At 49.3% G+C, this 17657-nt stretch overlaps 1 protein-coding gene across 6 annotated transcripts in view; it reads left to right on the top strand.

Annotated features, from left to right (window-relative positions):
* LOC107222053 (homeobox protein homothorax) overlaps positions 1-17657 on the top strand; it is a 297335-nt gene that overhangs the window by 180594 nt on the left and 99084 nt on the right. For all 6 annotated transcript variants that reach the window (XM_046730451.1, XM_046730450.1, XM_046730449.1 and 3 more), the window contains one exon: positions 71-181. In XM_046730451.1, coding sequence (XP_046586407.1) covers positions 71-181 — 111 coding nt within the window. The remainder of the gene's footprint in view (positions 1-70; positions 182-17657) is intronic.

The following is a 17657-nucleotide window of genomic DNA, read 5'->3' as shown; positions in this document are numbered from 1 at the left end:
ACGCCGTCAGAGCCGCGTTACAACCAAGTTTCATGATAATGATCAATTTTCTTTTATTTTTCAATTGCAGGCAAATGGTGTCCGCGCAGAGAATGGAGTTCGCCACCCGACGCCCAACGAGCTGCGAGCGACGCGGCGCGTCGCGGCGTTCTTTACTCCTCCGTCTTTCTCGGCAGTCCCGGTGAGTGAAAATAAAACATTTTATTTATATTTCTTCGTTCAATTTATCGGGAACGATTCCTCTCCGACCTCGTTGCTTTATATAAATTTTCACGGGATTATACCATGCGATGCGAGTTTTTCTAAAATATTTGTCTTTGTCCTTTGTGTCGGTGTTTCTTGTTTTTTATAGTGTCAAATCTATCGGGAATTAGACCGACTTGTCGACGAACGGTTCGATTTATTGTTCCTGTTTACATTTATATTTTATTACCTTGCTGTTGTTATTATTATTATTATTATCATCAACATTTTTATTTTTCACACACGCGTTGTGGCTCACCTGCGTCTCGCACGATTATACTTTATTCATTATCGTCCGAGTTTTCCTACAGCGGAGGTCTTTGGGCTGCCTCTGACGCGGGACAGAGAGCCAAAGTATAAATATAAATGGCTCGGAATCAAATCTTTAGATTTTCTACGCCGACCGACTCTCGAATGCCTCGGAACCAGTTCTCGTTAGTTATATCTAGACGTCGGATCGCCGACATATACGTATACCTTAAATATATATTAGGTACATATACGTATGTATGTGTGTATAATACGTGGTAGAGTAAAGAGAATTTTTTTTTTTCCTCAGTCGTTAGCTGCGGTTGAAATTTTTCAAAACTGATCTCTTTCGCTCTCGGCCTCCCCATCTTTCTATCCTTCTTCTTTCCCCTCTTCTCTCTCTCTCTCTCTCCAACGTACACCGCCCCCGGCGTAGGTAATTAATTCGCAAATTCATGGTAGGTACTATACCAGCTACTCTGCGCTCGCAAAAGAGATTAACATCTCGGTAATTACAAGGATGTACGAGCCAGAGCGTATTCTCACCCATATCTGTTTATTTTATTCATCTTTCGCGAGGTATACGCGCTCAGGTAGTAAAAGAAATTCGTACTCTCGTTTTTAACCAAGATATCGTACGCAAGATCTACGAATGAAATCTGTCCAGTGACGAAGACAAAAGCAACCAATTAAACGAAATTCATTGACGATTCTGCTGCTCTATGCATGCGGAATTATTTGAGAAAGAAGCTCGTCGCTATTTTAACAGTATATGTAGCTAATAAACAACGGTTCGTTTGGAAAATAAATTGTCCTATTCTTCGAATTTGATACAGGAATTGCGAACAAAACCCCGTACGTAAGAAGAGAAACAGAGATATCAGAGATCCGAGAATTATTGCAGACCATTCCGAAGATGTATGTATGCATATAACCGTCGAAATCTTCCGCGAGCATTGGGAATAACAAACCGGAAGTTCCCGTGCGAATCCGGGACGACCTTGTATAAATTTGCGGAATAAAAGCATACTACGTGCATACGCGTTACGTAGATACGTGTAAGATGATCGTGCAGGACGCAAACACCGCACTGCAGCGGAACCGTGCGAGGCATTGCAAAATTGCCGAGCGTCCTTCGCGGGAATAAATCCAGGTCATAGAGCGAGCGTTTTTGCTAAAACGTATAGGTTTTGTCGACCCCTCTCGATATACGTGGGCACCTACCTACAAGTGACGTAAGGCGTCTTGCCCGGCAGAGTATTCGCCCACTCGCTGTCTGCGCGAGCGATCTCGTCGCTTGCGCGCATGCGCGAGACTCGAGGCTTTAGGGCTGCCCGTGTCGGGAGGGAAAGAGGCTCGTTTCGCTCCTCGCGAGCGGTGGAGAAGGACGATACCTTGCGCCCTACGTCGGCGAGCGCAGCGGAGGTTAGCGCACAAGTGAACCACCGCCTCGGGTCGACTCGGGTCGTCATGGCAACCCGGCGAGGCGGTAATGCGGCGGTAACCATGGCAGCGCGAATCCTCTTCTCGTCCCTCCCGTCCTTGCCCTCATCCAGCCTCTTACAGCCTCTTATTCCAGCCATCTAGACGTGTCTTTATTCCGTCTCTCGATCCTCCGATCTCTTCGCGCTCTACGATTCCTGATTTTTTTTTTCATTCTTCGGGTATCCCACTCGTTCCCAAAGATTGGCGAGACGCGATTACCTGTTTTTTTTTTTAATTTCTTTTTTTTTCGTTCTTCTTTTTCGGATGACATTCCTCGTCTCTGGAACGGCCTTCGCTTTAAAATTACTCACGACGGAATATCCGGTGATCTTGAAAGACAGTTTAATGCTCATTCATCGTTGATGGATAATTCATTACAGTTAGGAATTTTCTTCACGTACCAGAAATTCAACAATCTAATTATCGATAATCTTTTTAAGTTATATTTAGCTCGTCGTGAGAATATTAAAATATCTACAGACGTATAAAGGACTATCGTCAAGTTTGAAGACATATTTTCACTACGTATCGTTCACGATGTTACGTCAGTTTCTCGTTGCAAATTTTTGTCCTAAATTTCGTTCGACCGATTGTATTTGCGAGCGAATTCTCTCTAATCTGTTCTGAAATTTCCATTGCAATTCAGCCCATTTCCCAATCCACCTAATTTCAAGGGGTTGAAAACTCAACTGGCACTAATCGACTTTTAGACTCGTGTATATGAATAGAGATTCAAGAATTTAGACTTGCTCGAACAAACGTGCGCGATAGAACTTTCCAATTGTCAAAAATTTGATTCCGCGAATGCGAATATTCGGAGGTGCAAGTGCAGTCGACGTTCCATGCCATTGAAGACCCATAGACGATAGGTTGGAAGAAAAGTTGAAACATTTCTCAGAAAACATGCACTTATCGTTAAGCTTCGCCGCGAGAGCATTGCACCGACCGAAAGTATAGATCCCAAAGTGGCGGGTCGGCGTTGGGCTCTGGGTTGGGGTTTGGTTTGGTTTGGTTTGGTTTGGTTTGGTTTGGTTTCTCGTGCGGGTCGCACATCACCCGAACCCCTCGTCGCGTCGCTCGGCGGGTGATCGCGGTGTAACGTAAGGGTTGCGGGCCAGCGTCGGCGTCCGCGTTCGGGGTGAGCGAGTTTAAAACCCCCGGGGGCTCGAGGTCCGGGTCGGGTAGATTTATCGGATGTTTTGGTTGGCGGCCATTGTTGCCGGTGCTTTCATCTCCTTGGCATCCAGCAAGCGCGACCGCTAAACAGCCCCGGACTCCGCGGCTTGCACCTTTTATACCTTGTATACGCCACTTGCACTAGTTATGCTGCTGCTACCTGTACTTTATTCTCACATTCCCTCGTATGTAATTGCACGAAGGACGAAAAGCTTTCCGTTGAAAATGAGCTCGAAATGCACCGGAGGCGAATCTCGAATGAATTTCGAACGACTTTGCGGTGAGTTGAAAAAAACTTTGCGACGAGTTCGAAACTGTGGACCCTCCGTGTACGATGTTCTTGAAACGAGCTCAAAATCCGCTTCGAGCTCGTGAATGGAGATATGCCGAGATGAGTTCGAATGGGAACTTTGTCGAAACGAGCTCGAAATTATGTCGATAACGAGCTCGAAGCGAATTTGAAACAATACAAGTTCGGATCATTCGCTCCGATTTGACGGGACATATCCATGCTCAGCTTGGAAAGTAGCGGAATATTCGACAGCGCCGATGTGGCGGGTAAGACCTGGTCTTGACTCGCGTACCTAGAGACGCGAGGAGGAACGGCAAGTTCCTGGGGCGAGTATCGCGGAGCGGTCACAAGGCGTCCGTATGAAAAGAGTAGGCACAAGGTATTTCTTTTCGCTGCTCGGACGAGCGACGCCGAAGCCGCGGCGTGTTCTTCGATTAGCTGGAGCGACCCGACCGTGACCTCTCTCGCTCCCTCCCGCTCTCTCCTCTCCTCTCTCCGGTCTCCACTCTTCGCTCTTCGCTCTTCGCTCTCCTCTCTCCTCTCTCCGCGCTCCATCTCGCAGCACTGATTGGACGATCCATCACCGAGCGGCTGCCCCCGGCTCCGCTCTCCGAAGGTTCGGCTCGCGTCCGACGCGCCCAGGCTGGACACACGCACAAGGCCCCCGCGCGTCACGGCGTCCTTACGCACGAAGCCCTCGCTCTACACGCCGCTGGACGGGGACGGGGACGGGGACTCCGGTGTAATTGGTTCTCGTAGCGGCAGAAAACACCTCCGGATCGAACCGTGAGGAAAATGAGATTCTTCGACGAGCAACGTTGCAAAGCGCGCCCCTCCGACCCCCGGGACCTTTAATTAGACCGTTTCCGAATCGCGGATTGATCCTTGCCGGACGGAGCTTTCCTCCTCCGAGTCAAAGGGAGATGTTAATACCGTAGATCGTAATGAACTCCGAAGCGAATATATTCGTCCGAAATTCTTTGTATACGTACCGTTATCATAAAGATGTAGGATCGGTCGATAAGCACATGTCTAAAAGCCGTCGATTGTTTGGGGCCCGATGGTGTGCCGATAAACGGTGAAAGGTATAAAAGGTACGACGGCATCGAGGCTGCAGCCGTCGATCCGTTCATATTCATGGGGCGAACAGATGGTAGGTAACCCGGCGGGCAGAGATATGCGCGAGTCTTGTTCGTGGGACGTGGAGGGATGATCGAACGCGTCGGGCTTAAGACGGACTAAGCAGCTAATAGACATATCTCTTTGTGTCGGCCGGTAAAACGTGAACACGTTGTTCAGTCCCCGGGGTCGAACATGACTCGGATAATTTTGAGCATTCGTATAATCGATGTATTACACGGGCCGGTTCGTGTCGCGGCGTACTTAGAAGGAGGCGGAGTAGCGGGTTCCTAACGTGACGTCACGAGTGAGTCCCGAGTCCCGGTACCTTTCGGAGATGACGGAGCCGGGCTGCGGCTAGGAGAGAGACTCGCCCGCGTGGCGATTACGGGGCATTTTTCGAACACAATCATTAGCGCAATTATCATTGTGTCGAGGCACAATGAGCGCAGCTCCAGCCACCGACAACAATGGGCGACTCGAGAGGAGGAGAAGGAGGAAGATAAAAGAATGTAATAATGAAAAAGCAACGAGAGCCGTTCCCTTGAGTGCTGATGCGAACTATGCCTCCTCTCGTGCGCGCGTACTTACCGTAGTACCTGCAACGCCAAACACTCGATGCAACACGGCTCGGCAATATCCTCCGCTGCGCCCTGTGCATGTAAACTTCGTCCTCCACTCACTGACAAAAGACCTCTCAGAGCGTAGTGCCGTTCGTGATTATACTTACATCCCTCAATTGACGTTCCGCCGACGTGTTCTTAATGGGGGATCGTTCACGGGGGCTGCTTACGCGTTGACCTTATACCACGCCGTCTGAACAAACCGAATGCAGGCTACAATTTCTCGACCGAGGATAAAGCTTTGTCACTTTTCGTTCGACCTTTATACGTCGGAATCAATAATTGCCGTATCGAAAAGCCATTTTTTCAACATAAGGCAAGTGACCTGCGTCGTATGACGAAACTTTCCCAATCACGACTACAGTTTTTGGATAAATTTTATCACGATTCTTGGCTCTGTGTCAGAAATCCACTTTTCCACCACACCGGAACGATCGTATCAACATCGATGGTTCGTTTTTTTTCATCTGTCAATGACTTTTTAAATGAAACGAAACTTTCTTCTGTGTCCGTATCGGAATCGTACACAGGGCTTATCGATTAGAACGGTAAAAGTATATTACAGGCGCGTGGTCGAAAGTCCAGACCTTGAGATTACGAGGGAGAGTGAAAGGCGCGGGCGTTGGATGCATGCAGCGTAGGGGTAGAATCTGCAGGAAAAATGGCGAGCGGTGGAGAATTCGCACGGTTAGCGAACGGGGCACATGCGGTTCGCACGAAAAGCGGGCCACCCGCGGCAGCTCTCGGTCTCTTCATTTCCAGGCTGTCACGAGCAGAAGAAGATTTGGCCTGGGTTTGACAGCTGCAGGGTCCTGGCTGGGGCCGAGTAGGTTCGGAACTGGGCGCGGGGGCGGCACGGGCATCGGGAACATGCCGCATTCCCCGCCGTAGCTCAATAGCACCGCGTGCACCGCCACTGCACATCGCTTCTAGCCTTTTGTGAGAATACGCCGCACGTTTTAATTATTCGGCATCGTCGCCGGTCGTGATTCAGTTGTTCCTCTCGAGCTTTTTCCCTTTCAACCGAGAGTGCGTGCGGTCCCTGCTTGGTATTTCTTTTTTTCTTTTTCTTTTTTTTTTTTTACCTCCCTTTTTTCTCACTTTAATCGTTTTATTCTACCGACGAGGGACGAACTCGCGAGGGACGAAGAACCGCGCTGCAAAGTTACGAGAGTTAATATACAGAAAAACAGATACCGGCTAACAGCGAGAGGAGAGGAAGTAGAAAGCAAAGATTAAAATAGAAAATAAAAAACGAAATAAAATAGATAGGTGAGAAACGGACGTATGGTGGGAAAAAATCGTTTCACGGGGAATGACAAAACCGTCTAGCGGGCCAAAATTGTCCCTGCGAAATTGCGAACGAACCGAACCATTCCGAGCATCTGCGCCCATCTGTGCATGCGCCATATTATCGTGGCGTGACGGACTACCGTGTGTGAGCGGGGTGAAGTCACGCGTTGGTTTATATTCACGGGCCTCGTCTCGCGTCGTTGAATTTCATATTTTGCCGTGAAGACGCCGGTCTGCACCGTGGCAATACGTCGTAACGCTTTATTTTCCGCCTCGGCTAGACCCGAGATCGCGGTGAAATTTTCGCCGGGATATGAGAGCTTGCAGATTTAGTTGTTCGACGCTGTTCGCGCGACTTGCACTGTGTATAGGAGAGAACTGTTTAATATCAGCTGCGCACATGGGACTCGCGGAGAGACACATTTCGCTAATATTCCTGCCGTGGAACAGGAAGGGAATAGGTGGAGGAGGAAGCTAGAGGACGCGAGAGCTTTTGCCGGGTGTGGGCAGAGACTGGGAAACCCTCCCCCGTCTCTCCCCTATTAATACGGTACATATATTCAAAAGGTACGAATATAACCCACACGGCGACTCGCGCCGACGGCGTAGGTGCCTTCATACGTCGGCTAAAACCATTGTGCCTGTATCTCAACTCTGACTTCATGAAATCTGTGCTTTCTATTGTTCCACGCCGAGGCTTGAGCTTTACGCTTTGTGAATTCCACCAGGGAACTCCGGAACTGTCTTTTCTCCCACATCCACACCCCCCTCTCTGTTTCTATCTCGCTCTCGGTGTAGTCGATGCCTTTGAATAAGAAGCTAATGAACGTCGACGTTGAGAATATCCTCTGTATTGTATCGTCCTCTCGACGCATCGGTTCACCTCTTCTTTATTCCTATTCCGTGTTACGTGTATCTGATACGTTCATGCGTGTTCAGCTTTTCAAAGAGCTTACTCAATTCTCCTCCGTATGGAGGTTCGCCATTTTCAATCATGTATACATACAGCACCCATCAAAAACTCGGTATAATTAGGCTACGCTGGAAGTGACATATTCAGGGATTCGATCAAGTAGCCTTATCCGGATCATTGTGCGAAATTCCAAAGTCGTTTCTCTTTTCGCATAGACGTAAATAGTGGAATTTTCTGCTATCAATCGTACGAATGATTATTCAACTTTGCAAACCGCCGTATTCAAGGAAGGTTGAATGAATACCCGAATGAAAGATACTTTCGGGTTTTCTGTGAATGCACCTTGCAGAGTTGGCATTCTCACCTTGGCGCGTACAATGTAAGTACCCGCGGCTTTCATCCTTCGCGAGCATAGGGAGCAGCGAAGTAGAGGCGGTATTGTTTCTCTTGTTGGTACTCGAGTCGAGCCTCCTCTCCTGTCTCCTCTCCTCGAGTGGCCTGGACCTCTCAACCGCCCTTGAATACCCCCTGACTCGTTCCTGGCCACGTTCCGTACTTACTCTCTCTCTCTCTCTCTCTCTCTCTCTCTGTCCCTCCCTCCTCTTCTCTTTCTCTCTCTTTCCGTATAGGTACCACCACGCTGAATACGGATACCTATACGTCCGCCCTCTCCCTTCGACCACCGTCAATTAGTGTCCTATTGACTCTCCCGGATCTGGTAGCAGCTCTGACTCTAAACTAGAGAATAATTAACGATTCTCCCCGTCCGTCGCCCCACGAATTACTAGCGTTCGGTGGTCATAACGTGATTTACAACGGTGCTGCATATCATACGAAAGACAGAGAGATGTGCGGAGAAGCTGAGATACGAATAGGATGCCTTATTATTATTTTCATTCATACTATTTTTATTTTCGTTATTATTGTTGTTGTTTCACCAGGTGTGGGTTCGTTAACGAACTTTTTAAGAATCATCTCGCGCACGCAATAAATATTGTATAGCTATATGTATAATGTATATTCGTCAGGTAGGAGTACAAGTTTGTTTTTCTATATATATATACACTTGGGTTTTTTTACCCAATTTTATTTTGTATCGAAACGCATTTAATTTAACTTTTTACGCCCGACTTTTCATACAAGTGTTTCTAGTCTTTATTTTTATTAGCTCAAGTGGCTTGTTTCCTACACATACCTTTTTCTTTCACCTTTATATTCATATTATCGAAAGACTGCGTGTAATGAAGATGTCTGTTTGCCGTGAAAGACCGGGGAGAAGGAGAGGCGCCACAAATTATCATGCGGGTCCGAAGGAACCAACGACGTTTATACACCGCGTGGCCAATGTGCGGGAAGAGGAATGAGGGGGAGAGAGAGGGAGAGAGGGAGAGAGAGAGAGAGAGAGAGCGCTTATCTTGCGAGCGGCTTGTTTCCTGACCTCCCTATTAGTTCGCGTGTCCCCGATAATCTATATACTCGGGTGAAATACGGCTACTCGATCTCAACGGACCCGGTCCAAGTCGTTAATTAGCTTCGTTCCACTCTTACTACTTTCTACCACTACTGGCTACTCCTCATTCTCATTCTCATTCACCTTCGTTTAATTACTTGTATATACCCAAGACAACACTGCTTCTCGTGTCAAAGCTTGACACGTGTCGCCACGCCGCAATGAATCTCTTTCAAATTATACAAAATTCGCGCACGCATAATTCAATCCGAACTACCTACTCGTACCTGTCGTCATATATTTTAAAAAAATGACGGTGAACGATCGATCGCGGATTTTTTCATGAAACAGTAAGAAGTTACTTCTGTGTGATCAGCATTTAAGACGTTAGTCAATTCTGTCGTCGAATTTGAAACAGTACAATTCGGAAAGTTCACTTTTTTGAAAATAATGTCTAGCTTCAAAATTATATCTCCTTGAGTATAGTGTGAAGGTAAAAACGTGGGTTTTTGTACAACGAATGTTAGAATCCATCTTGTCCGGTTGACGGAGATTGTACTCCACTCGTATAGCGACTCGGTGTTCTGCGTCATCCATCGATTGCATTCCAACTCCTTTCTCACATTTTATTTGTTTCACTTTTCCATACGGTATTCTTACTTTATTTCGTTCAATTCTATTTGTAATACCGTCTTGAATTACTCGGGACCGATCAGCGATGGCATCAGCGGTTTTCGGACGAAGACGATGAACTCTGTAATTTTATACTTTCCATTCGATCCTGAATTAATTCAGCAGTTAATCCCTATTATAGATTAGCTCTCGACCTCCAGTTACGGAAAGTATCGGGAATTCGAGATTAAACTTATTGGCGAAATTTGAATAGGAACCAAATAAGGCAGAATTATGTGTACTAATCGGCGTCAACTCTACAAGTGGAAACTCGTTTCTTAACGACGACAAGGGCATTATACCTTTAGCATATTTTTGTGCGGCGTCGAAACGATCGCTCGGTGACGCTGAAGAGTCCGAATCATACTTCTCAAAGCAGGTATCACGCATAATGTCTACAAACGTGGAAATTAACCACGGCGTGGATTTGACGCCGTCGAAGTGATCGATTTACGGCCCTTGTTTACAAAAGATGCTAATTTTTTCTCATTATCTTTAAATATTCCCCGGTTAGATTGGAAGACGAGGAAGGCTCAGCGGGACCACACGAGTCAGTTCCGCTGCTGAAAAGAGAGGACGAGACGCTCTTCGAGGCAGAGAAGAGTGCAACACGCATAGTCTACGTGTCGTCGGGGCGCGTCCGCACTCTCGTAAATCAAATTGCTTAGATTATGTCGTATTAGTGCGTGTTTTATGACGTACTTTGAGATACCCGCCGATGCCGCTGACTCTGCTGCCGCTACCGTCAAGGCGATCCGCGGTCCGCTGCCGTCCTGCACAGTTGAAAATTATTAATGGCGCGCTTTCGAATAATTAGACCACTTAGTGAACTTGTCGACGCGAATCCCGCCGGTTCGTCAAACCGTATATCACGCGCGCTTATAATGCGGTCGCTCAAATATATCGGGTTACAATTATCCTCTTCACTTTCATTTTCTTTCTTTTTGCCGAATCTTTACAAAATCCCGTCAATATAATCCCTGCGTTACATATGTGTGTGTGTGTATATAAATGACGAAAAATCTTCAAGATCATTGCGTGGAGCCTGGTGATTTTCGAGGAGTATTCACTTTATCCCCGTTTGATAAGAATTAAGAGGATCGTCAAGTTTCGGAGGAAACAAGGAAGTGCTCAACGCAGGGAGATAAAATGCGTGAGGTAAAAAGAACGAGCGGTGGGTAGACAAGAAGCCAAAAATGAGACTGTGAGCTGATCGAGCGAACGAAGAGCCGAGTCATGTCGCGTGTCACGAAAGCTACTCCCTGCGGACCAACACCTTCTTTCCGTCTGTGCACGACGCGTCGGAGCTGAGAGGAGGAACCGTCGGTTCTCAGGTTTCTCAAGTGAACGACAAATATCGCGTTCAACGGTGTACAAACTTATATTACGTTGCAAAAACGCTGTATCAATTTTCGGCAAAACTGTTACGCGGCGATTCGCGCAGAGGTCAACGAGCGGCCAAGCTTTTGTCCCGATAACTGAAAGTGACCAGGAATTGATCGTCGTATCGGTATCTGCTTATCACAATTTCTCGGCGAAAATCGAGGCCTCAAGTTCGCCGACATCGCGCGTCGCAGCACACGGAGAGCGGTTATCTTTAATCTGCGGGAATAAATCAGATCGCACAATGCTTGCGGTGAATGTATTACACATACACGTGTGTACGTGGGTGCGTGTAACCGCAGAGGCATAAAGGTGATGCGAAAAACCGCGGCAATGGTCGAGTCGAAAAAGCTGCGCCTCGGAGTTTCTTGCGGGATTCGGCCTGACGAGACGACGGGTACTAACGTAACGTAGTTCGAATCGTTTCCCTGATTAATTTGAGGAGAAAAAGCGTCGGATTCCGCTCGCTCCTCAGTCCTCGAGGCTCGGAGTCGCGAGCGGGTCGATCGGAGCCGGGGGAGGCCGACAAACGCGGATCACAGGGCCGCTCGCTCCTAATCGGAGCCGCGATTATTATCTCCGGTTGAGGTGGATGTATATGGAACGTTTTACCGTATAAAAGCCATATCTCGGTCCAAATACGGAGACGCGGGCATCGCCGATCGCGCTCCGCGCAACCTTCTGCGCCGAGCATCCGGGAGAGCAATCTCGGCTCCTCTTCTCCGCATACAGTCACGCACCTACGTTACACGGCAACGTCACGCACGGAGCGTATGCACGACCCACACACGCGCGACGCCCGCCGATGGAGGCTACATTCCATCAAACCAGCCTCCATCTTGTGCGCCTCTAACCCCTGCGGCCACGGCTGGCCTCTCTCTGTCCATCTTAATCTGATCGGCCTGGAATCACCTATATGGATGTCTCTCTTTAACCCACGTGGCGGAGGGAAGGAGACGAGTGGCGAGGAGAGGAGAGGAGCGGAGAGCAGAGCAGGGGAGAGGAGGGGAGGGAAAGATGCCCGCGCCCGTTGGGTGAAAAAGGATATGATAAAATCCAGACGGGATTTTTTCTCCTCATTTTTTTATCCCCCTTTTTCCTTCCTTTTATCTCCTCCTTATTCTTCTTCTTCTTCTTCTTATTCCTTTCGCGGACGATTCTCTCCCGTGTGCGCGGGGTTTTGCGCGTGGGTGGATGAGGTCCGAGGTGCGCTGCACCCATCGAACAACGCCGCTGCCCTCGCCATCTCACGCGTTTGCGAACCTCAGCAATGGAGTCCGATCCACCGGCGGTCAGCCGGCCGACCCTCGCCTTGCTCGGCTAGCACTGCGGAGACTCTCTCGCGCTAATCCGAAATATCTCGTTATTAAATCGGCTGAGTTATAGCTGCGCCGAGTCGGCTCGCCAGCGTTGTGCAAAAACGCGGAGGCTACGCGCCATCCGCGATCTAATCTTTTCGTAATCTCTACGGCATTAGTCGTATAACGGTCAAAGGAGTTTCCCGGATTTATATCTACCTCGATATTCGCGAGCTGCCGTGCGCGCGATTTGAAACAAGTTGGCAAAACCGTGCAGGCTACGCGTCTTCGAGATGTTGTCAGGATCGGGAAGACCGACGTCGAAATTAGTGCCCTTGAAATTTGTTCCACCCTGCGGGCGCTACGGCGGCGGATATGCGGAGCGAGTTGAAACGCGGGGCGAAAGGGGCTGAAGATGCAGGGTGCAGGATGCATTTTTAACGATACTAAAATAGCGACCGGGGCAAAGAGCCCGCTATGCTCTGCGGTTGTGGAATAGCGCTCTCTCTCCTCTTCGGAGGAGAAAAGCCCCCGTTGCAGCATGCGCTCGATGCACTACCAGACAAAACATCAACAGCTGCGCCGCCGACGATCCGCGCTCGTCGTCGTCTTCTTCGTCTTCTTCTTCTTCTGCTTCGTTCTCGTCGGGCTCTCCGAAATTCTACGCTCTTCTTCATCTCTTAGTTTCGTATTTCGGACCCCGAAACCCGTCTCTCTCTTCGAGAAATTCTTCAGGGTCTCCGATGAGCGTGTTCACGCATTCCTTCGCCTTACCCTCCTCCCTCCCTTCTTCGCTATATACGCCGAACGTGTCATCAACCGCACAAAGTCACACGGTGTTGTCTATCGGGCTTCTCTGTATGTTTCTTGATTATACGACGAACAAACAGCGGTTCTTCTCATCCATGAAAAATTTAGAGGAACGATAATTCCGGCATACACGTATTTTCGCACGAATTGCACGATGTTCGATCGTACGTAAGGCTTAACACGCAATATTGCGTGTGTGTGTGTGTGTGTGTGTGAGTACGCGTTTCACCGGCACCCGCGGTGATAAATTGATTATACCCATACAACCGACCGCCTTTCGGGTAATTCTCGTTTTCGTTATTCTTATTATAATAAACACATAATATCGATCGCTTTACATATTATTTTCGTGAGGAGCTCGCGCACACTGCACGGAATAAGAAACGCGTGGGCATATCTGCTCGTTGGGATAAGTGGGCCCCTCGGGCTCGACGGTGAAGCTCGATGATCGTCTCTTGAGAATATCTGCAAGATCGATCGATCGGCACTTGAGAAAGGAAGAAAGAAAGAATGATAGGGAAGGAGAGGGCCGACTTTCGTGTTTGAAAATAATGCAAATGTACAATATTATACATCTCGCGGCAGAAACGATATGCAGAAAAGTGACTAAACGGAGAAAACAACACTGTATAACAAGGACGTGGAGGAGATGAAAAGGTGAGGGTAAAATGAGCAGCGAACAGGTGTGCGAACCGGTATATCTATACCGTGTATTATAATTTGATCTCTTATATGTACATTTCGAGACGACAACTCGGCTCGACGACGAAAAGCTCTGTTGAGAGCCGGAGCCGACGACTCAGAAATGGCCCGTCACAACTCACTCTGATTACAGCCGGTTTATTTAGAAGTTAATTTGAATAAAACGACGAGCGGCGGACCCGCTGCGGAGCCGAGACGCGATTCCAGAGCTCGTGGCAGCGAGCTCGCGGCGTAATCTATACATAGATATACAGGGAGTCACTGTCACCGAGTTGCCTCGGGTCGCCTGCATCCTCGTGGTAGCCAGCTTTGAGCTCCGCAGGCCTCGTGACGCTATTTATTTTAGTTTTATTTAAGAGTTCGCAGGTTTAGGATCGGCAGTTTATAGAGCCGATTCGTGCCTGGGTACACAAACAATCCGGGGCTATTAGGGCCATAGTAGTGTTTTTCCAACGCTTCTCTAGCCGCGTTAAATCCCCGCCTCAATAGTCATTCTCATTCCGAAATCCAATTCTCGCTCTCCCTCCCTTCCCCCAGCTACGTCTTTTCCCTCTCGCCCTTCGAACCCTCGGCGTTGATATCGTCTGGACCAAGATCCCCGGCTCTCCCCCCTCCTCCTCCTCTCCCTCCTTCTTCTTCATCTCCTTACTCCATTGATTAAGCTCGCTGCGAAGGAGCGGAGCTGAGACCACCGCGTCTCATCGCAGCCGCGTTATGGCAGCTCTCTTCGCGAGGCGGAGAGAAATGGGCACCAGCGGCCAGTAATGAGCCAGAAAACTGGCGACAGCTAGCTATGTGTGCTATCCCGACCGGCGGAGGGTGTGATACGCGGCCCATAACTCACCCGGGCCTCCGGGCCGTCTTGTTAGCGCCCCGGAGTACCGAACGAAACCAGCCAGCCGGTCCGGCGTGTACCGTTTCTACACACCATCGAGGCAGCTCGAGATACCGGCGATGGTCCTCGTCCAGACAAACGGCGGCGTTGCGAGTCGAGAGGAGAGAGGAGAGACCCTCCAGCTATGATACACCGTCGATATCCTCCGCAGGCACACTCGGCTCACCCCTTGTTACTCTCGCCGCGGAAACGCGTACGCGATCGGCCGCTATCTTTGAACGAATCTCTCTTCCCAGTTAAGCGGAGGAACGAACCGCTGCGGAGAATCGAGGAACCGCGGGAACCTTGTCGAAACACCGCGAAAGGTCCTTCTCCGAAGACTTCTGCCGGATGGATGAACACGCGTGATCGTAAAATTTTTACTGCTCTTGAAGATTTTGCAATCGGTGTATCGTATAGTTTCTCTTCCCTCCGAGTTCGAGATCGGTGATTCGCTTATTTCGGGGTGAGAATCTGCCTGCAGAGTTACGGATGCGTGAAATACTGTCTCGAGATGCCCGCCTGCGTGCCCAAAGGCGAATATTACCACAATACGGTTTTATATCGTACAGCAGTCACTAATTGCAACACGAAACGGAAGAGCGTTACGTTTTACGAGTATTCTCGAAGAGTGACTAAAAATAGTACGCCCGAGAGAGCGTTGAATCGAACGGCCCGCTCGCGGTTGTGTACGAAACCCGAGCCTCGGAATCTTGCGGCGAGGGTTATCTCGGCGTCTACATCTCGCCGCGTTGCGATCCGTCGCGATCTCGACGTGGAATAAGGCTGTGGACGGTTGGCGGTGGCGGCGGCGCGGCTGTGGAATATGAAAAAACGAGAAAATAAGAGGTGGATACGGTAAGGCCGAGACGAAGACGGAGTAAGGAGAGGAGCGTAAGAAACACGGGCAAAAAGGACGGGAGGAGATAAACACACAAGCGGGGTAAAAAAAACATCGGGTATACGTATATGTGGAAAGAGAGGACGCGAGAGTCGTTAAAACGTTAAAGCCTCACCCTTAAATGCCCGGTGAACCACGTGGCCGCCGCACACGGCGACAAAAAGTCATCTTCGTGCCGCATGCACCACTCTCTCAATCTACGTACGCAGATATCTCCGCTTCTCCACGGGCCCGCTACCAACACGCACCACGAAAACGGAATCCCAACACCGTTTCGAGGACACGTGCTCGTCAGATGTCTTCGCCTGACATCGCGCAGCGTCGCAACTTTGACGTCGCCGTCCCGGCGCTTCCATTAACACTTTTATCCCGCCCTTTCGAACCCTGGAATTGACGCAACGCCGCTGCACCCTGCGTCGAGGTACTCGGGGTCAGATCGCTTCCATAAAGTCTCCTTTATATTCGGAGTGTCGAAGCCCAGAGGCGACTCGACGCAGTCCAAAGTCAAACAGACAGAGATCGATGCCGTGACATTCGCGATTTCTGAATCGTCGACGTAAGAACGCGCAACGTTGACTGAGATCGTTATTGAACAGGTTCCTCTTGAATCATCGTCATTACGCTCGAGGAGAAGCCCGAGAATCCAGTCCGTCCGTTCAGGCTGCCCTGAAATCTGGCATAGAACAATGGATCACATTGTCTGGTCTAGGAGTCATGGTACCTGGTGAAAAACTGTATATTCGTAGCGGGTAACACGGTGGTGAGTGAATTCCTAGTGTTGACATGGCCGGGGGCCGCCCCTAAGTCCCGTTTGTTTGACGGGGTTTCGGGGGGGCGAGGAAAGGCAGGGTACACAGAGAGACCGCGAGGGTATTTATGACACGTGTGGTAATCTGGGGACAGTATCGCGGTAGCACGCGCTAGTATCGCTGTTTAACGACTGTATAATTAAGACGAAGTCTCACGTCCTGGCTGTAATTATCATAGAAAGCAGCGCGTTGTTTCTGGCTACGCATCACCGAACGCGAGTCGCGCCGGGTCGAGCATTAATTAAGGTAATCTCTATACGTGCCCCTGAACACCGGGCAACGAACACGGATGCGGTTAAACCTCGGCGTGATCGTTGCACCTGCGGTCGAAAGGCGTTGCGTTCCCGGTTTCTTCGGCCGCTCCGTTTTCCGCTCGTCGGTCGCGACGAGTTCTCTCCGTTCCTTCGCAAACTCTCTCGCTACAGCCTCGCTGAATGCGACACACTCTCTCTCTCACCGAGGCGGCTGTCAGCGGGACGTGTTCGACTGAGCCTGGGCCAAGACTCTTCGCCTTTGCCTCTGTCCGGATTCCCTTCGCGTTGCGTCACTCTCATCCCTAGACGGGAGTGACGGGAGGCCGTTTGTCCGTTTCGTCTCCGGGAATTTGCTCTCAGTTTTGATCCAACGAGTAGAGGAAAAGGTCGCCCGATGTCCTCCGGGCCTGATTATGACGTTCTTTTGAAGCTCGAGCCGAACAAACCGACCGACTGAATGATCGCATTGTGTTCAGCTGCTCGGAGCTCCGTGCACGGAACTCGAGGCGGCTGGTATACGAGAAATAATTCCGGTTTTGTCATCGTCGGTATAAAAATTGCAACGGGTTTGAATATTCCTGCGTCCTGCACCGCGGCTGGGGGGGGGGGGGGGGGGAATATTAATACCTTAAATACCAGATCGTGATTGAGTCTCCGATATACGTTAAAAACTCGCAGACGTCTCTCGGCCTGCACGATTCGTCCACGGTCGGTTCGTGATCGATGCGGACATCTCTCAAAACCTAATTACCGATGCAAAGTTCCCCCGAGCATTAAAATTCATCCTTCTTCTTTTTCATTACCCGTCCGCACGCATTCCTTTTACCTTACGACGCTCCTGATCTCGGTCTCCTGGAAACATCCGTTGACATAAGAAAAAGGAACAAGGCGTCGAGAGAACAGAAAAAGGAAGGACAAAAGTACAGCATGAAACGAGTACAAGAATCAAGGTGGCCGTATAACACACTTGAAGCTGGCTATATTATTTACCGTTTAATCTTTATTACTCCACTTTCGTACAGAATGTGATTTATTCAGCTCGTTTTATTCCCGGAGTCTGAAGAAACGACCGATCGTATCGCGAGTCGATCAATCCTCTATAAAACTAAAA

The sequence above is a fragment of the Neodiprion lecontei genome, chromosome 2, assembly GCF_021901455.1.
Source record: "Neodiprion lecontei isolate iyNeoLeco1 chromosome 2, iyNeoLeco1.1, whole genome shotgun sequence".
Classification (NCBI taxonomy): domain Eukaryota; kingdom Metazoa; phylum Arthropoda; class Insecta; order Hymenoptera; family Diprionidae; genus Neodiprion; species Neodiprion lecontei.
The sequence above is the reverse complement of the archived record's forward strand: the minus strand, read 5'-3'. Positions and strand labels throughout refer to the sequence as shown.